The sequence below is a fragment of the Aristolochia californica genome, unplaced genomic scaffold (assembly GCF_029961685.1).
Source record: "Aristolochia californica isolate CCGP_79_NKW_82.1479 unplaced genomic scaffold, dmAriCali1.0.hap1 SCAF_14, whole genome shotgun sequence".
NCBI lineage: Eukaryota > Viridiplantae > Streptophyta > Magnoliopsida > Piperales > Aristolochiaceae > Aristolochia > Aristolochia californica.
Window position 1 is genome coordinate 4,805,649 of NW_027181815.1, and position 21,831 is coordinate 4,827,479.

Consider the following 21,831-nt stretch of genomic DNA (forward strand, 5'->3'; position numbering starts at 1 on the left):
CTTCTACAACCAGACTTCGGTATCCTTCGTTCAAATATAATATTTAGTCAAGAAATATACTTCTTTTAAGAGAAATAATTTTGATAGATTCTAAACTTTATAGTCTGGCCAAACTAAATATTTTTTCTTCTTTAACCAACATAACCATTGACTTTTTCTGATATTGATATCTCCTTTCAAAAAACTCAAATTGAGAATTGGTTTGATAGGTTGGAAAATAAACTCAAAAATATTTTTTTAAATATATAATTCTCCATATAAAATCTTATTTTTATGGCATAAAATGCTTAAAAAATTAAAGTTTTTCATTGCTTCTCGAACCTTTCCTGGTATTTGACTATTATAGCTTCAAATATTTAACTTTTTTTGTAGAAAACTCTGATTACCAAAATTCTATTTGCTTTGGAACGTAAACTCAAAGATATTTTCGTTAATATATAATTTGTAATATAAAAAATTTGGTACAAAAGTTCAAACACAATAAACAACGGGTACTAGGACAAAAAATGAATAAAAAAATAAAATATGAACCTAAATCAGAAAATAATCATATTATCTTTATGGGTTGACTGACTCAACTCACAAAACCCGTTCTAATACCATGTTAACTTTTTGTAAAAAAAAATACTTTACTAATTTGTTTTAATTTGAGGACAATGAGTTTTTACTTAATTATAATTGAAGTATTTTTGTCTCAGTTACACCGAAAATCTAACACTTACATATTAATCCTAGAATAATTAAATAATTAAACATAAATAGAAGACTATAATAACTAAAACCCCTTTTAACCGAAACACTTCTTGAGAAATCCTCCCATGAGACTTTTGTAAGATTTTGCCAAATTAATTACTATTCTAAGAGATTTATTTTTGTGAAAGTCATTTAAGACTCTCATACCTACCCTTCAATAGGTTGCAGCAACACAACACTCCCCAAGCAGTCATGAGAATTTCACCTAATACAAGCAAGAAGTAGATTTATATAACTTTTACATAAACATAAGAGAAGGAAATCACTTTCAAAAAATAGATCCAATGTATTCCATTGAATTACCTTTGATGAAACGTAATGTCAACTTAGTGGTATTATTGCAAAGAGAAGAAAAATTAAAAGTTTAAGCAAATCCCATTTAATGCAACTATGCAACAAATAAGTTTCAATGGAAACCCTAAATGACATGCCCTACAAAACTGACATTTTATGGAACCACATTTCTTTCAAATTGAAATAACTGATTACAAGAAAAAATAAAAAAACATAAAGTTACTTCTTAATCTTTGGAAAGTAACACCAGTTACATTAACCGATAAAAAAATAGTCAAGAAGAAGTGGTTTCTAGAATAGATAATTTCCATTCTGGATGGTCAGCAAGAAATATGCTAACTTGTGTCTAGGACAAGTTCAACCAATGGTCTTATGGAAGAGAGGTAACTATTAGGCTGAGGTAGGCTGCTCTGATTGCTTTTAAACATTTGGAAGTTTGCTTGCCCAGCCCTTTCTGTCTAAAGGTTGTGCTCTGGATTTCTCTGTTTGATTCATTGACAAAGTGCATGAAATGCCCAACTAAGCATGGGCAAGCTATGCAACAGATAATACAACAGAAAAAAACAAAAAATTAAAAAATTAAAAAAAAAAAGACAAAAATCTGGACCACCATATATCCCCTTTTGTTTGAGAAATATCCAGAAGAAGTTTTCAGGGTGTGAGATAGTCATGCCATATTTAGGGCACTTTGAGAATAACAAACATACATGAGAATCAAAATGTCCAAAAAATATCTCAACCTTTACAGCGCAGACTCGGGCTGTTTCCATGCTTATAAATTTCAACCGTGCTCGGTCCGATCTCTGAACACAATCATTGGTCAGTAATTCTTTCCTAATAAGGTCCATGAAACTTCTGCATATTTGATCAAAAACAGAAAAGAAACAAATGAATTCTTTGTAAAATTTCACAGTAAAATAAATAAAGTAACGAATGGTAAACTAAATTCACCATGATTAATAATATGGTTGTTTTCAGAAACGTGATTGTCTTTGCAATGTTGTTGACCATAATTTCAATACAAACTAAACTTCACTTTATTAGTCAACAAACTTAAAAGCAACGGGACATCATCCTTGATATACAGTTCTTAAAGTGATAGATGACTCAATTAAATTTCTTGTTGATAGGATAACTGTGTTAAAGAATGAAAGCACAGGATGTGTAAGTTCATGTAAAACTACTGAAAAGAATGATTATCATGATCTTGAAAATCTTGAATGAAACACTGATCTTGTTGTCTTTTTTTTTAATCTTGTTATTCTTTACATAAATAAAAATCCAGGTATCGAAATTAAAAAGCATCTAAGACCACACTTAAGGCACCTGATATTACTACAACCTGTGTTAAATATCAAACATAAACAAGTCAGTCACAGATCAGATAAGCACAAAAACCACATGCAGGAATTCTGATATCCAATAGCTAAATATGTGAACTATTCAAGGGTTTCCAACTTGAAATTTAAACTTGATAAGAATATAAAGATCCAGCCTATTTTCTGATTCATATGTTCACTTTCATTTCAAGTTGATAAGAAAATGACACAATAATAGTTAGAGAAATCAAGTCCCACAAACTTTAGAAGCAGGAAATTACATAAATTAACTAAGTAAAAATAATTTTTTACATAATTAATTACCAGGTAAGTTCCAAAATAACCTTGTTCAATTATTTGATTGAATTACCCATTGTTACTTAGACATACAGGCTTTTGGTTGTTAGCAGATTTGGACTTCTCTGGATATCAAAATATCATGGTCCCAGTTACCTTTTTCCACATCACAGAAATCTGCACTCTGCACAAAATATTCTTAAAGAAGCCATTCAGAAAAAAACAAAAAAAACAAAAAACATATTCCTATGAGGCCTTACAAGCAATTCAATTATCAGATTTGTGAAACCTTCATCCTCAACAATCTAAATACTAGTCCGACAAATATGGCTTAGACAACATAAAAAATAACCATTAATGACGAGCACCTTTAAAATTATATCAGGAAAGTAAGACACTTTTGAACAATCTGAAGGAGAGGCTTGCAGATTTAAGTTAGCAGGAAACATCCAACCCATTCTCCAGATTAATGTACTACGGATAGTTCTAATCATTCCAAAAAAAAGGACACTTTAATACCTTCATTTTCCTACACACTGCCTCATTTATGGACTATTTTCACAACCTTCCCATATCAAGGTCATCATATCCATCAAATATATCAGAAATCCACTGCCTTCTCCATAAAGCTACCAAGAAAAATTTTGAATCAGATAATTTGGGAGTACAAATAAAATTGGGAGCATGGAAGGTCCTGAACTGCTTGAACAAAAAAAAAAATTGTAGTTTCTTCTGCTCCAGAAAGAATTACAAATTCTGGACTTTTGGGGAGATACATCAACCACTTAAAGAAGATAAGAGAATATGGAAAAGAGTTTCATAACAGATCAAGTTGAAGAATCACAATGCTTGACTGAAAAAATATTTAGGGAAGCATTATCTATATCTCCACTTCAGAGAACTCCAAACCCAAAAATGGCAAGTGTTGCATGCACCAAGTTGTTGAGGAAACAATATATACTTAAGTTAAAAAAAGGAGAACGATTCAGAAAAACGGAAATCCTAAAAACAACAAGCTTCTCCATTGCAGTCATTACGCATCATAATTTTGTTTCTTCTGCCTAGCGGCATATACCAAATGAAGAAAATGGTATGAAGTCCACAAGAATGAAATTTGACAAGGGTCTGGTGGTAAAATTAGTGACTTGGTATGGAAAGCAAGAAGTCTCATTTTACCTCAATATGTAAAAAACCACCAGAAAAACTAGCAACAAAAGTAAATTCTACAAAATGAAAACAGAGGATGCTATGTCAACTATATTTCATCATTACATCACAAAAAAAAATTCATTCCAGGTGAGGTAGGAAAACAGGTCAATGTTGCCTCTTCTACAGCTAATATAAACCCTTATAAACGAATATCCATAGAGGCACTGAAACACCTAGATCTCAATTTAAGAGAAGTACTACAAAGAGCTCATTTTTTAAGAGAGTAGTACAAAGTACAGAGTTATAGGAAAAAAAAATTAAAAAGTACAAACAAGACAGAACACTGCAGGAAATAAAGAAGAAATTGGAGTGTCTCCAGGAGAACCTTGGGGAACTTTTGGCAGATAAGCTAACATTTGCTTCATCAGGGTTAAAATTGGGCTATGCATAGTGGGATATGAGATGTATACAGAGATAACAGATGCAGTGGCAAAAAAATATAAGAAGATTAAAATTAAAAAAACAGGAACATTATCATAAACTTTTATGAAAGATTAAAGAAACGAATAAGTAACCAAATTATGAAACTTACAAAGGAAACGAATCTTGCATACCTATGTAAACAACCGAAGTAAAAAAAACCTCCAATAAAATATTTAAGTAAACAGAATAATTTGTTAGTTGTCATATACTTACATGGTTAAACAAATACTTAATTTCTCAATATCTACATTTTACTTTGAAGAAAATTATGACCAGATGGTTTTGCATGAAGTTTCAATTAAACTTCCAAAAATTTTTAGTGAAAGTTTCCTTTAAGATTGAGAAATATTTTCTTGAAGTTTGTGACACAACCTACAAAATTTTAGAAGAGCATTTGTTTCCACTCTGAAATAGGTTTCCTATCTGAAACATGCTTCTCAACCCAAGAAAGAGTTTCCTGTAACTATGGTTAAAACACAAAGAAGACAAATTCTGCTCTCAATGGAACTCATAAAGATATATTTGATCTAACGCTTAAAGGTACAAGATGATCCCCTCTAAAACGAGATAAATTACACTAAACACTGTCAGAAAGAATCATCAGATTTAAGATTAACAATGCACTGAAACAAAAACATAAAATTTCCACAGGAAGTAAATAAAAAATTACATAAATTTGCTTTCAGAATTGATTTCTGAGTAATCAAACTGAGTGGGAGAATCATATTAACATCACTGAGAACTATTAAGACCACCCAAGGTATTCTGACATGTGCTAGTACATACACCGCATCTTTGTGTCCATTACATGATTTCACCTTTATGATGCTACACAACAGTATCCTAGATGCAAAACTGTCTTAAATTTCCTCCAAAGTTAACTTCAACTTACAGAGATGTGTTATCTGCGGTGTTGGCAGGAGTCAACCCTTGTAAATGCTAAACGTACAACAATGCAACCAAACAGGGATACCTTTTTCTCAATTCCCTTTCCGTTGGTTGCTGTTAAAGTGTGTGTCGATCTGGTATAGGACCCGATGGCAGGATCATGCAGAGATTCATAGCTCCAACCTCCATGTTTGTCTCCCAAAGGTCAGAGCTTCTAGCCGATAATTTTAATTCCTTTTCTCTTCCAGGCAAAGTTCAACAAGCTTGCCTTGTCAACATATCAGTATTTCTCTCAAGCATTTGAACTAGATGGGATCCACAAAGGTGACCAAGAACTAGAGAAATGAACCTTTCTAAACCTTATTCCTCACATGAATGTAGACAAATTTTCTCAAGCAGCAATGGCCAGTCTTCCCCAAGCTGCTGTGGGTTAAGCTCCATTGCCACTTTAAAGTCCAAGAGAGATATTGGGCAACTGTTTCGGTAATCTTGAATGCCTTCCATTGGTGCAGAGCTACTTTGCATGTGCATATGGTTCCCTGGCCATGCCCCATTTATAATCTTACCCGGAGGTAGTTGCTTATAGACCGAGTGCTTTATTAGTTCAAGACCAGACCTTGCTCCCACAAGTTCAACACATGACCTGATTAATTGTTTCAAATATGTGTCCAACCCATTATTCAATAAATTTGCACAATCCAATGAAACCTTGTCAAGGCCTTCAGTTCCTGCTATCTGTTCCATTCGTTTCCTCAGTGTCTCAGTATCAGACAATTCATTGCTATCAACTGAACTATAAAAACTACTACTACTTGCCATAGGCAATGTCCTACGAGCCCCACCAACACTTGCAGGGCAAAATGGGATTCCCAAAGGAGCTCGGAGGGGGCTTCTACTTCTAGAGAAGTTAGAGTCATGGGCCTGTTCCACCTCTTCTCCGTCTTCAATGATGAGTAAGTTAGGGGGGGCCACATTATGTACAAGTACTGGGCCATTTGCAAGTGCTTGTTTTACTCGTGGTCTTTTCAGGGGACGTAAAAGAGCATCTCGCTCTGTCTCAGGTTGTTCAGCAAGCCCTTGATGATGCTGCATCGAACGTTCCATATCACATAGATTTGCTTCACCATTTTCATAACCAACCTTTCCCACAGCTTCATCCGTGCCAATAGATTGATGTGCAGTCAGATCAGTCTTCCCATTGGGACCCAAGGGACTGGGCCTATCCTTTACCCGCCTATCACGGAATCCAGTCCTGAGTTTGCGAGGTGACATCGGCAGCACATCCCCGTTGGACCATATAGTAGCTGCAGCAGATCCGCTTTGTGCATGCCCTTCTTCTCTCTTCCCAATGGATGGCGGGACAACCTTCTGGGGGAGTGGTGGTGGGACCGTTCCATGACAAGCATTTTTCAAAATTGAGCGTATTAACTGGTTGTGGAGGTGAAGATTTTCCCGCCCAAGTGTCAAATAGCACCATTTATCAAAATCACCTTTGCCGAGCTTCTGACTTAGTAATCTATTTAAATATGTAAAATACCGATTTGCCCTGTCTGGACCAAGCTTCTTCACTATCTGCGCTTTAAGGTCCGCGAGGTTGATCCTTGAGTGTTGCTGTGACGGTGGCGGCATTCTCAGTTTCAAAGTAAGATTCGCATCCTCAAGTGAAACTTCACAAAATCTTCAAAGCCGTAGACAAAACCCTAATCCAGGACTATGGTTTGCAGCGCCGGTAGTTAAAAAAACTACCTTCAAAGCTTAATTTCCCAATTCTAGTATCAAACAATGCCAGGACAACTCGGAATCTCATCTTCTCCAGCCAAAACCCTAGAATCCAATAAACCCCCGTCTTTGATCTCACTTCAAAATACACACTAAGTTGTAGAAGAAATTTGACTTCACAGACGGGATTCCGATCTATTAAATCGCAAACCCTAAAGGAAAAACCCACTTCCGCACGAGCGGCAAAAACCCAGAAGGACGATGAAAGAACTCGTAAAAGAGCCCATTTTTCGAGAATTCTGCCTTTTGAGACAGCAAAGCTAGTGGAACAGAAGGGATCGTGCTGGGGCCTGAGTTGGAGGACTTGGAAGTATTGGAAGGGATTGAGAATTTGAATAGAGAAACTAAAATAAAACCTCACGTTAGGAAGTGGCAAAGCCTGACCTCTTGAGCTCAGAATAGTTAACGAGAGAAAAGAATTGGGAGCATGGAGTCAATCTCTGCAACTCCGATTCTGGCTGGCTTCTTCGTCTTCGATGTTCTCGCGCTAGCACCGTGGGTCCGGCGTATGTATCACCGCTTCTCTGCTCCGTGCTGCACTCACACACCGCTCCTTGGGTGCATACTCGCGGCCTCTCCTCTCCTCTCCTCTCCTCGCACTTCCCTCGCTGAATTCGGATTGCGCTCTCGATCGCTGCAAATACTCTCGCTGTCTCTTTTTTTCTCTCTCTCTCTCTCTCTCACTCTCGATCGAAGGCCTCTTTTTTTTCTTTCTTTTTTTAAACAATAATAAGTTAATAACTATAACTTTCAAGTGCGCAATTTGTTGTTGTTGTTGTTTTTCTTTTTTGTAGCAAGTGAACCAAATTATTTGAAAATACTTCTTCCCACGTATACTGAGATTTTAACAAGTGACTCTTATTTAGAGTGATTCGAGACTTCAAGTCAATTTAGAGGCCCATTAAATTGGGCCCACAATGTTTTTTCTCCAGTAATTTTACAATTTAAAATCTGAGGAATCATATGATTTTAAATTTAAAATCTAAAGAATTATATCACTTAATTTTATACCTCTTAATTTTACAAGGTATAAAATTATTTATTTGTATTTTTTTTATAGAAAAACTCTAAAAAATCGTTTATATGTTATAAAGAAATGAATAGATTTCTTGTCCAAGAGTAAGCTTCCTTGTGTGTCCCTTCATTTGACCCCACCCACAAAAGACCACAAGCGTAGTTTACTTGCTAAGGATCTCAGGTTGCTATTTTAGTTCTAAGGCGTCTTCGACATGCCTAACGGAAAAGTGGGTCCGGACTCCGGACTGGATTATTGTCTCTACCTTGATTATATAATAACTATAATTAATCATTAAATGAAATAAATAAACAACATCAAAAAGGTAATTAACCACAGTCCATGTTTGATTCTTCTTTCTCAAATGACTTGGTTTGATATGTAAAGTTTGGTTGAAATTGAACCACTGGTAACGTAGTTAATTTTTAAGTGCATTCTCATCGGTAGAATAGAACTGATATGTATCTAAGTGCGATCAGAAATAGATACTCAAAGACTAACATACATGATACATGTAGTTGGAAGACAGTTTTGTCTGTTTTTGACAATTGCTACTTAAAGACAAACATATATATAAATAGTTTGAAGTGAGTTTTTCTTTTTTTGAAAAAAAAAAAAAAAAAACAGTGAAGGACAAGTCCAAAGTTATCTTGAAGACTCAGATTGTAGCATAAATTTTCTCCAGAGATAATTGCCCGGAAGAAGAGACGACTCAGATTATATTTAATCCATCTCCCTCTACTTTGCAGGCTGTGTAGAACTGATTTTTTTTTTCAGGTTTTCTAGACAGACGGAGCAATTGTAATCTTTGGAGTATTTGTAACTCATCTAACAGGATCGCTGATGCTACTGGGAGTAAAATTACTCGAACAAGTTAATTGACATTTTCTTCCTTTCCTTACAGAATTTTGTTTTTAATTATAGTATCTCCTTGGTTTAGGAAACCCAAGAGCCTCCCAGTTACTGCCCAGATTTGAATGAGCCCCAAATATGGGGAGCTTGATTCTAGTCACGCCAAGCTAAGTGATTAATCAGGTCTAAAGATTTCCTGGACCAAGTGATCTAAGATTTTTTTATTTTTTTTTCCTGTTTATGCCAATCATCTCTTCCAAATGACACTTTTAACTCTGTACAATGCATATCAACGGAACAACAGAAATCTCTTCCAATAACGATCAAGTTTGCTGAGAGGCAAAACATAAAATGTCACTCGCTGCGACATTTTTTCCTCAGTTGTTTGTCGTGGTTGATCATCAAATTAACAAGGTAGTATTGCAGCAGGTAAGACGCATTCGAGCGGAAGGGGTACACTTTTCTGAGATTTAATAGCATAAATGGTTCCGATTGTTCACTCTCCTATAGGTAGAGCCGTAGAGCTCAGTTGGACTGTAATTCCAGATCTACTTCCAACATTTTTCACATTTTTTCATCGCTTCTAAGCCTCTATAAACCTATATGAATGTAACATACCACAAATGAATGTGACACAGGATTCATAGAAAATGTAGACTACTTGGAAATGGCGATATAGGCTGTGCACCAAACGGGAATCAAGGAACAAACGACAGGCATAAAGAATGCAAAACATATCTCTATTTCCAACTTTTCAGAACTTTGATCAGAGGATTGTTTACCACAGATGCTGCAATAGAGCACCTGTCTGAAATCATCCAGGAAAGAACAGATAACCTTTCCATGTTCCTCTTATCCCCTAGACATTTTGAGAGTTCAGATATACAAAACAGTAATAGGAGGCTCACAAGGTTCAGGCTCAGTTTTTGTTTCTTTCACATGCCACCACCGAAAAAAGTTCAATGAAAGTATCATTTTATTTGACAAATGTGCTGCTTTCAAAATCACCAGCAAGTAGAGTAAAAGACAGGCCGGAAACCACTGCCAGGTACCAATTTCATAATACAGCAGTGCCTGCAGAATTTTGAACTCTTTAGTCATTGCTTGAATAAATCAAGATAATAGCAGTAACCTATAACCGCTAAGCCTAAAACACCAGTTTTATGTACTAACGACATATGAAGCCATTATATTGATGAGAGGAAATGTGATGCTGCTAAATGCAGAAATTGTTCATTTTAACCTAAAAGTTTATAAAAAAATAGACTGAATTTTCCAGAGGTACCTGAGCAGGACAGCATCAATTTTTCAGCCTCCTTGGAGAACCTTTTGAGGATCCAGTTGTCCACTACAATAACTAGATGGAACAGCAGAGAGTTCCAGCCTTCCTTTCCATTCCTCGCCAGGTTTCAGGGTGATCGGCTTCTCCACATCCGCAGCTTCCACACACAACATGTGCTTGTACTCATCATCACCAAAATCAGCCATTGCCTTTGCCTTCCTGTCCCATGGATTCCACACAACTGCAACAAAATTTAATCCCTGAATTTCAGAAACTCTTGGCATTGAAAAGCGAAAAGATTATGGGTAAATCTAAAAGAATCAATTTATGGGAAAAAAAGAGGAAAAAAACAAACACTTCCAGCTGAATACTAATCAGAAACAGGCAAATAAAAGCTCACCGGCATCTGGAAGTCCATCTTTACGCAGAACAAATGTCCTCTTTTTTTCATGATCAAGAATAGCAATCTTGGTTGGGGTGCTTAAGTATATTTTGTCCACCTTTTCATGCATTAAGAACAAGTTAAAACTCAGCACCAGTAACAGGATCTCCATGGAACTCACTCAATACTTACTTCAGATTCGAATGTAATTGCATCTCCTTGCTCCGTGAAACGTTCCCTCTCCCGCAAATTGTCCAGATAATCCAAAGTTTCCAATCCTTCCACCCGCACTTCACTGCATCAGAAGAAGAATAATCATATTCTTTAAAATGGCTTTACCTACTGGCATGTTATCACAGTCATCTCACAATGACATAATTCAATGAAACTCAAGGATCAGAACAAAAAATAAGCTGAACACTGGCTAGTATTTGACTTACTATAACCCCCACAAGTTTATGGGTTAAAAACTTCATTAAGTGTATACAGAAACAAAAGATGCTTGGACCTACTACACCCTCATATATCATAAGGCTGGAAAGTACTATTTTGCAGTTTAAGTTCCCCATTCTCATTTTGAGGAGAAAAAATAGAGTAAAATCTAAATAAAAATAAAATATTTCTAGTGTCAAACTGTAAACATCCCAAATACCCAGTCAACATGATGGACGTCCAATATCTAGCAAATGTAATGGTCAAAGAAAAACACATTGACCTATTTAATAAGGTCAAAACAAAAGGACTTCCAAAAGTGGAACTGTTTAATCAATTGCAAGTCGCACCTGATATCAGAAACAGAGAAATAAGTGTGATATGCAAATGTAAACGAAAATGGTTTTCCATCAGTGTTGGTATTCCTGATACGAGATGTCAACATCAGATCTCCAGCAGGTCCCAGGGCCACCCTCAAACGAAATTCATAGCTGGAAATTACACAAAAAGAATACAATAGTCAATTGCCGCAGATTAAATGTGAAGGGTATTTTGGTGACAATAATAAAAAATTAAATTAACCACCATCCAGTCCCAGTGATGCTAATTGTACCTGTGCGGCCAGATCTTAATGTCCTCTTCAGAAGTCCTAAGAATCAAATCAATAAAAGTCTTGTTGGCAGTGTTCGTTGGGAAAGGAGGGGGATCAGTGTCAATGCTCCAGAACTTGTTTCTTGCAAATCCATGTTGCTCAAGAGATCCATGGCTTCCAAACTACAATATATGCATATATGAACTAATATAATTTTTGCAAAGACGTCAAATTGAACAAAATGTATAAGAAGAAAAAAAAAAAAGAGAAGGGGAGAGTGTCTAAGGGAGGGAGAAGCAAGGAAACAAAATGAAAGAAAGCAAAACATATTTATATACTTGAGGAAAGCATATGGGAATCCCGCCACGTATTGCTTTTGGAGGCTTAAAAGTAGCCTGCACCATGAAAGACAGAAACAAAGTGACAACCAGTTTCAACAAGATCAAGGACAAGCAGAAGATGAATAAAATCTTGGCCAAAACTTTGCCCCCTTTTTTCTCTTTTTGCAGCAAAACCCTTTCAACTATACAAAGAACAAAAATTGGATTTCCAATGCCAAAATCAGCATATCCAGGTGATTAAAGATTTCAGTAAGGTACATCTATACCTAAGCAAACAATAGGTAAGCTGAACTTGAATTAAAAAACAATGTTTTTAACAAAAACCTACAGAGACTTCTTTGTTTACAATGAAAACACAAAAACTAAAGGGAACAACACCACAAATGTGTGGTACATGTTAAGAAACGAGGGGGATGCACGAACAACATGCACAATAGTAAGGTCAGCACCCAAAAGCTTATGATCATTCAAAACATGGTACAAAGAGGTAGTTTGTTCAGAATTATTGAGAGGCACATTTTGGAAAACTGTTGCCAATATTTACATTTCCAGTAAATTATTTTCCAAAAAAAAAGTCTGCTCTCCAAAATTACCATCCAAATTAAACATACAAAGACTATGAAAGAAATGAAAAGGATGGAATACATACAATGGTTCGTTCATAATCCAACACTAGAAGTGGGGGCAATAAATAATTGACAGATAAATAGGACTAGGTTCGGTGGGGTAATCCTACCATTAGCAGAAGACAATCTTCTCAAGTTACTGATATTTTTTGCAAACCTCTTAGTTACTTTTTTTTTTGAAAAAGGTGAGAATATATTACTGAGAGAGAAAAAAATACAAACCATACTAAACAGGACCTTCCTCCACAACAAGTTGTTGGAGAAAAACACTTGTTTTAACCCGACTATCCGCCAAGTGATTTGCGGATCTAGGAATACAATTCCACTTGCATCGTATTTGGAAAATTAAAGTACATATATCATAAAAAATATCCCAATGCCGCCATGGGGGTTTGCATGTCTTCTTACACCAACTAATAACAACTTGTGAATCGCCTTCGACAAATAAAGGTCCTTCCATTCTCTGATGAAACAGCTTCAGGCCATTGAACAACCCAGATAACTCGGTAGTTGTTGAGTCTGATATGCCGAGTGGCCCGCAAAAAGAAAGGAGCAATTTTCCTTGGTCGTCATGGATAACCCCCCCATAGGACAATTTTGCAACAAGATCCCAATTCTCACGAAGAATGATCCCTCCAAGACTTTTGAATTCTTTTCTCATCCGAATCCAAGAGATGATGACTTGCCCCACAATCTGATTGCAGAGAATGTAGTCAGGAAGGGATTTGTTATTAAACCTTCTATTATTCCGTTCTTTCCAAAGGCCCCAGATAATGTGACCGACGCTGCAGGAGATTAATAACTTTCCAATTTTAGGGAGATTAACCTTAGTAATCGTGTGGATTGTAGAAACGAGATTTTGGGATGAGCAATAGTGCAAGCCAATTTTGTTGATGAGATTTGTCCATACCGAGTGCGCATAATTACAGTACAGAAGTACATGATCCGCAGTTTCAGTGGAGGACATGCAGCACGGGCAAAGAGGATAACCTCTTAGTTACTAACTCAAACAAACTCTACGAGGGCAATCTCCTAGTGGCACCAACTAGGTATTCAACAGGCCCCTCTGTTAAAAAAATGGTTGGTGACCTCAACCTCTCCTTGAAGAAGTAATGAAAACAATTGGCACCCATATCATATTTGATGATGTTTGGGCAATCCATTGAAAATCATACCAAATTGAAATAAATTGACCATCTTCAATAATTATATGAGTATTTCAAATATATGACATCAATGATAAAAAACATCAACCAATGAATGGAAACTTCAAATGAAAACATCTTAAAAAGTTTTCAAGAGCCAATAAAAAGTTGTTTGTATATAATGATTTGGCCTCTCGCGACTCTAACTTGAAAGAGTTAAAAAAGATTAAAAAATATGAGTAATCTCAAATCTACAATTGAAACACGAATCTTTTTAGCAATGACCATCCACACAAAGGAATCATAGGCCGTTGTGGTACATAAAAATAATGTTAAAACAGCTAGACAAAAGCACAAATTGACATGGAGGAATGACCGAAGAAATACTTGAATAAGCCACTAGAAAATGATAGAACACACACAAGAGTATGACCCATGTAGCTGATGGCTTGCACAAGCTGCCAATAAGGTAGAAGGAACGCACATTCACCCAACATTCCTTTTTTTTCAAATTTATATGGTTATTTGTCTAATTCAGGCATGCAAACATTTTAACAAACACCAAAAGGAAAAACCTAAAACTAGGCATACTTGCTTGGCAAGACAATCTCAAATACATTGACTTCACTAAGATCAAGACAATCAAGAAACAGTTCATAGTCAGATGGTGTCTAAAAGTCACTTCTTAAGTCTTATGTAATCTCAAACAACTTCAAAATCCCAGAAGTTTCTACCATCCCTCATAGTTTTCACCTGGACAAAAAACTTCTGCTTCATGAACCATCTTTAAAAGGTCATCATGGACACATCGTTTCCTTTCCAACAAGTTACTATACTTCTATTTAGTGATCCCCTAAAAACCTAAATGCAACTTATACTTTGTCATTCCTGATCAACCCAATCACTACCATACAAATTAAATTTCTCGACATGGTCTTTCAATTGCCAATATTATATCTACTTTATCCAGTAGTCATCTAAAACCAATAAAATGTCCTAAACCACTCCTATCAAAAACCAAAAATGTTAAATAACAACAAATCACATTAATTAGTAAGTAAACAAACATTGATCATGAAAGTTTCTCTGTTATTATATTCACCATATCTCTACATTCTTCTATGATAGACAGAAACCAAAGATGCTACTCAAAGGGAAGAAAAGCCTCCATTTTACTCTCTAATTTTTCAAAATACTTATTCAAAATGGCCTTGAAATCTCAAAAATCAAAGAAAAAATGAAAGTCCGGTTTCTCCATAGTTTGTTCTCAATTAGATTTTACCAAATATTTAAACTTTGGAAATATAAGAAAATCAACATGTGTATCTTTCATTCTCCAAAAGAATCCGATCTAGTAAAAGTATATTAGCTATGAGAAAAATCATAGTTGGCTTTGTTTATGTCAATGGTAAAAAGACAATAGATCTACCAACAGTCACGTCACAATGTTCCGAAAATATTTTCAAACCCAATCTAACTTCAAGATTATCTCAACAACACAATCACTCCCTATTTTTGCCTAGGAAATATAAAAAAAAAAAAGTCTGTAATTCCAGAGACAGCTTTAAACACTATTACTAATTTTTGGAAAATGATAAACAGTCATTGCAGCTGGAATCATCTCATTATCACGCAGAAAAGCAGAAAAAAAGGTCTTAAAAAGAATATGACAAACTTAAGTTAGCTTCAATTTAGAAGAAGATCACAAATCCTTTGTCTACACATTTTACTTCAACCATGCAGCTTTAGGTTTCAAAGATAGGAATATATTAATAAGAATCAACAGTCTCCAAGAATGTAAAATTTTCTGATACAACCAGGCTAAAACAAAATACAGAAACAAGAAGGCACTATGATGTAATCAATAGAACAATCTGAGAAATCCAGTCAATCTTGATGATGACAGGAATCATCAAGTCATACCACTTCAAATAGACAAATATTATGAATTTAGTCGCCTACATATTAGTACAAAGTTCTTTAGAAAATAGAAGTACCTTGTTACTCATGAATAGCAACTCTTCTCCATGATCATTTTTCCAAGATGTCACATGGCCACCATAAAGATAGACCTGTCAACCAACAAGTATGAATCCATACTCACAATTACCAACAACTAGTAGCTACTCTTTCTGAAAAAGTAGCAATCTCAACCAAGCTTAATTTGGAGATTCAGATCATATTAAATACCAAGAATTTGAAACAATTATAAGGCACAAACATTCACAACAATAAATATCCCAGAAAAATGGTGCACCTTTGAAATCTAATTCGAAGAGGAAACATTTTAGAAGCTTTTGCAACAGCATCATTTCATCTCTGCTATTTTGAAAGCAGCCAGAGCATTTGACAAGATAAACTCATTTCTTGGAGTTTCTTGACAAGCCACTTACCAAAAGAATCAATACTGAAGTGAAGCAACTCTCAAGAGATGGTGATTGTGTGCTTTTCAAAAAAAGAGATGGTGACTAAACCATATGGCAAAAGGGACTTTAGCACTGCTGAAATTTACACTTCCACACAGGAAGTATCTAAACATTTGCCAAGAGAATAAGCGTCTCTAAACAACAAAACCTCTAAAAACCAAGGCTGATGCGCCACAATCTACAATGACGCGATCATAGTAATTAACTCTTATGATTATCTTTCAGTGATGCTAATCGCGTCTATATAGTTCAAATATGTCGAGAAAAAATGCACGCAGCTTGAGGTTCTTAATAATTGATATTGCATTGGTAGAGCTATACTAATCAATGACCGCATCAATTACCTCAGAACTAACAACAGACATGCAGTCTACGAAATTCAGGTCGCAGATATCGAAATTCACCATGAACATCAGAGACTGAACTAATCTTTGTAATAAATTTATAGAAAAAACCACAAAGTCCATCGATATTCATGACGAAACCACAAAGCACCGGATAATGCCTAAAATGCGACACTCCAAGACCTCAGATCCAAGAAAACAAAGAACACGATAGAACAGATCGCAGTGTACCAAATCTTGACCGACGAAAGACAAAACCTCATGCTAAGTTTCCAGAGAGAAAGGTTTTCTCACAGGCATCAATAAAATTTTCAGAGAGAAGATAAAAGATAGAAAGAGTTAGGGAGAGAGCGAAGAGGTGGAGTACCTCGGATGAGCTGCCGCGAGCTTCTCTCAATACGACCTTGTCGAGGCCGTTAATGCCCTTACAAATCTCCACAGAAACCCTTTCGCCCGACATCGCTCAAATCCCATAACCAGTATCGCCCACACTGACTAATTTTCTTTTCAATGTAACTCCAAGAACTCCACGACTAAAGAGAGAAATGGAACACACTTCTGAAACCGAAATGAACTTTGATGCAGTATTTATAGGCTGACGGAGGAAAACTGCCCCGTGTGAGGATATATTCCACTGGTTTCTTTTCCTCTCCTGTTTCATATAATCATATTTCACTTTCACCCAATAATTTCAAACATATTTACCAAAGTGCCGGACAACTGAACCGAGTGGCATTTCTCTTGTTGCCGCCATCGATCGTTACCGCCCCCCGAGGCACATAATCACATGTATGGCATCATGACTGTTCGTTTTGTTAACTTTTTAACTGATCGTTGACATGGATCAAACAACAGACAGACAGATAGGATGATGAGTGGCTCGAACGAATGGGACCCACCTAAATAACTCGGACCATTGGCGTGTGAGTGGAGTGTCAAAAAGGTCCCGAGGTGTTGAAAAGACGTAGAGAAAAGAATGTCCTCTATGATAGTCCTCCTGCCACTTTATAGAACCATTGTCTATGGTTATGATATTTGTTTCCAACCAAATCAAATTCTTCCACCAAGTCCGAAGTCATAATTACACAAGACACAAGTTCAAAATAAAATGAGGACGGCTAATTTGTGCATGCGATATCCCCGCCGGTCATTACATATTTCTCTTAGCATTCTAACATTAAATCCTGCCATACATAAGCTTTAAAACTCTCTAAACTATTATTACATAATGAAAATTGTTCTCTTGTTGGAATGTGTAAGTCTCCCATTTTGGAGCTTAAGCCCCCCTCTCCTCCCCAATTTATTGTCATCTATATTGGGTTCGACCCAAGTGAACATTTTGTCTTGACCGGTTCGAACAACCTACCTCATAATCTGAAACATGGTGTGGTGGACCAACAAAGGATTAGATGCCACTAAAACATAGAATCGTGAACACCTATGTTTCTCACTCTTCGTATTGAGACATAGGTGCCTCTTCTAATTACGTGGCATCAAATTCAACAAGAGCAGTAAATTATGCCATGCAATATCATTTTTTATTTTTCATTTCATTATTATAGAATCAACTAATAATAACCGTATCATTAAGAAAAAATACGACTCGAGTGTGATGGTATCACTTATTGTTATTCATCAAAATCTTATGGGATATAAATTTTAACGTTTGAATGTCGTTCATTTATTCTTTTGAAATACCAAATAGCATAAGATGGGTTGTTTGAGACTTCCATTGGCAAATGAAGATGACAACTCTCTTAGTGGAATAGGTTTTTTTTCCTTCCTACAAAGTCGTGACATTTTCCTACATAAAGAGAACCTCTTCAAGTCTTTGAAATAGTCTAGGGGAAGGTGATACTCAGATTACAACATCAATATATGTAAAATTGTGTAAACTTTGGAGAATTTTGTTGATTCTTAAGATTCCATTATTAATTTCAGGGAACCTTTGATGTAGTGAGGTAAAGAAAGAGAAATAAGAAGAGAGAGTGGGTTAGAGGCGAAAGAGAGAAATCCACAGATGAGGAGGATAAAGAAAGGGACTCGAAAGATGAGAGAAGGGAGTGTAGGATTAGGATTAGGGAGGCAATAGTATTATCTTTTGATCACTTCCTTTATGAGGCCTTCTTAAGACATAATGTTTAAAAATAAATTATTAAATACACTTATTTGAACCTTCAATTTGAATAAAAAAATATTATAAGTTACATAACCAACTGAAAGATAGATTGTAGACTCACTGACCTATATGATTTGTAATATCTCAAGTCATTGACATATCCTTCCCTCTTCCTCTCACCCTTCACTGTAAAATAGATCCAATGAGAATATGTAAGGTATAGAAGTAGAGTGACTTACAGAGTCATTGAGAGCTATCTTGAGTGTTATTTTGTTTTTATTGAGAGTTCTCATTTTCTTCTTATAAGTTTTAGTGTGATATTGTATTCATTTCCTCGTCTTCGTACATTCTCAAGTGTAAGTTCGAATATTCAATCAAAATAATTCACACTTTGTAAGTGTTCTTACTCTCTCTCTTTCTTGGGCATGCTTTGGATTTGTTATTGTGGTAACGTTGAATGTGGCATATTAGTTAGTATATACATGTTATTTAATTAATGTTTAAGCATATTATTAATATTTAGGCAAATATTTATGTTTCTTATTAGTATTTAGGTGGGTTACTTGATCGATATTTTTCCTTAAACCTATCCAATTTTTTTAAAGCTTGACCTAGGCTAAGTTCTATTAAGTAAAGTCATGTACCTCGTTTTAATCATGGAGTCATTATTAAAGCCAAATTAGCAATCAAATGAAGTTAATATAGTCATCCCTAAAAACAGTAGTCCAATGAACTTCACTTCTTCCTTGGGAATGGAATCCCATGGGTAATCAATTGGGTATTGGACATTGAGACTTATGTTTACCCAACCTTACTGTTCACACAAATTTACATAAAGTGGTGGGATAAATCCACTCTCGTTCCTACTCTCGATGGTAAATTTACACCTATAATCATTAAATCATTAAAAAAGTGATTATTTATTTAAAAAGAAGATACTTAATCCAATAACTAAAAAAGTATTTTGACTTTGGCCATTCAAGTTAAAGCTTTTGATACAATGTTTATTAAACTCTGCTACCTATAAGATGATATTAACCTTTACAATAAAGAAGAAGTCGAAATATATGGGTCACTTCCATCACATATCTTTTGAAACACACCTTAAGTACAAACATCATTATTTCAAGATGTAGGTCAACTGCAATCCTTTATCCAGCTTAAGAAATATCCTTGGGACATGTAGTTAATATTGTAAATATGATGTATGTAACAACTGCATATTAGTAGATATCATGCATGTAATAACTTTATATATGTATAACATGGTTGAAGATAATATGTATGTAATAGAGTATGAAGAGAGTATTTAAAAACTGTGTAAAGTATGAGAGTCAACTCAAGTCAAAATAGGAGAATCTATACCATGAAGAGCAACTCAAGTCATTGAATCAATTTTAATTAGCTTATTCCACTTACGTGCGTTGGCTTAGGTTGACTTCCATCTATATTTTTATGATAATAAAATTTAACCTTATTTCTTCTAATATTTATAACTAAGTATTTTATATGCAATTGCTTCGAGAGATACAGTGCTGAGCTCTACACAAATAACCAACAAAACTCAAAGCAAGACCTCGAACTCAAATGTGTGTTAAGTCATCTTTAAGAAGCATCCGCAAGTAGAAAAATGAAGATTAGAGTCTTAGTTATATAGAAAACACTCAATAACTCTAGTCATGTAAGAGGACAACACTAAAACTCAAATTTTAAGTTACACAAGAGACTTTGGAGCTTTAGGGCATAATTTTTTCTCATAATCATGTTTAATCTATTCATTATAGAATTTTAAACTTGTAAAACCCCTTAGCATATTGATCATCATACTTAAAATCCAAGTTTCATAATCTGACATAAAGCACAATCGATCAGCCTACTGAGTTTGATCGATCATATAGAATACAACATGGCAAAAATTATAAAACATAATCAATCAATGAAATGAATTGATTAATCATACAACTAATAATAGCTATAAAAACATGATTGATTATACTAGAACTATGATAAATCGCATTGAGATCTGCATAACCAGGTTTACTAAGCATGATTGATCAACCTAAATGGATTGATCAATCAACCAACCATTTCTGTTAAGTTGAGAATTCAACTAATCGATGGCTCAATTGGTCGACGAGTTTATGAAATTTGAAAATATTATCGTTATACGTGGTTGATTTATTGTAACTTTTCAATGATCGATCAACACGTTTTGCAATTTAAAATAATAGACAAAAAACAACTAGTTTGAAAGAAAACTTATAAATACCCCCCTAAACATCTAGTGAAGAGTAATGAGAGCCTTTATTGGCATTTAAGAGTACTTAACTTGTTGTTACTTGAAATTCTTTACAAATCCAATTTTGAGATAAAAGAACTATAAACTTACAAAAACTTCCTATCTCTTTCAAATTCTTTACGCATCATAGTACTTCAAGTTATATAAACTTTTTCTCTTGTGAGTAAAAGGTTGGAGGCTTGGAAATCTCAAGGAGAAATCTCTCTCCATATTTCAAGCGTATAGGTTTTCCTTTGTTTTCTATTTTCATACTGTTCTTTACAAGGCTGATCTAGAGCATGTTAATCTAGATAGGAGAGCTTGTTAAAGCTATAATCTAGCCACTTAATCTTAAAAAGAGATTTCTATCCTTGTATTTGAGCATACACATAGCTTAAAGAGTGTCAAATTTTTTTATGTAAATTTTTGGTAATGGAGTCATTAGCAAAAATTTTCCAAGCAAGGATTATTGGGCGATGATTATCACTAGGAGAACATTGGTACTAAAAATTATGTGTTATTTATGGTGTGTGTTTCATATTTAGTTTACATACACTTGATTTTTCATTCAAGCACAAAAAGTTTTAATTGTAAAATTATCAATTCACCCCCTATTGAGAAACTATATGGACCAACAAACCCGAATCTATAAACATACCTAAGGAGAAAACGAAGACATCAATCGAAATATAGTGACCTAGAGGGTTTTTGAGAGGTGTTTTTAGTGTTCTTTTGTTATTTGTGAGTGTTCTTGTGTTTCTAGTTTGTATTATTCTTGTAAGTTTGAATATGAACTTGTGTTATTCTTATTCTCTTTGTATAAGTTCAAGTGTAAGTTTAAATATTTGAATAAAAAAATTAAGTTCTACTCACTCTTATCTTTTTGTTTATGTTTCGGAATTATTATTGCAGTAATGTTCTATGTAGTATATTAGTTAGTATTTATCTGTGTTATTAATGTTTAAGTTAATGTTTATTTATTTTTTTATAAATAAATATGAATTTTATAAAAATCATAAGTTGCACGCGTCAAAG

The 21,831-nt window shown here is 34.9% G+C and overlaps 2 protein-coding genes across 2 annotated transcripts; both read right to left on the reverse strand.

Moving 5' to 3' along the window:
- Positions 1 to 4,803: 4,803 nt before the first annotated feature.
- LOC137950473 (uncharacterized) lies at positions 4,804 to 7,605 on the reverse strand. The gene has a single exon (XM_068796953.1). The coding sequence runs from the start codon at positions 6,810 to 6,812 to the stop codon at positions 5,544 to 5,546; it is 1,269 nt and encodes a 422-aa protein (XP_068653054.1). The 5' UTR covers positions 6,813 to 7,605; the 3' UTR covers positions 4,804 to 5,543.
- A 1,935-nt stretch (positions 7,606 to 9,540) lies between these two features.
- LOC137950298 (putative glucose-6-phosphate 1-epimerase) lies at positions 9,541 to 16,970 on the reverse strand. Its single transcript, XM_068796691.1, has 9 exons — positions 16,767 to 16,970; positions 15,627 to 15,701; positions 11,856 to 11,912; positions 11,539 to 11,699; positions 11,276 to 11,416; positions 10,686 to 10,788; positions 10,512 to 10,611; positions 10,115 to 10,352; positions 9,541 to 9,903 (listed from the first exon to the last, which is right to left on the reverse strand). The coding sequence occupies exons 1-8, from the start codon at positions 16,857 to 16,859 to the stop codon at positions 10,138 to 10,140; spliced, it is 945 nt and encodes a 314-aa protein (XP_068652792.1). The 5' UTR covers positions 16,860 to 16,970; the 3' UTR covers positions 9,541 to 9,903; positions 10,115 to 10,137.
- Positions 16,971 to 21,831: the final 4,861 nt, after the last annotated feature.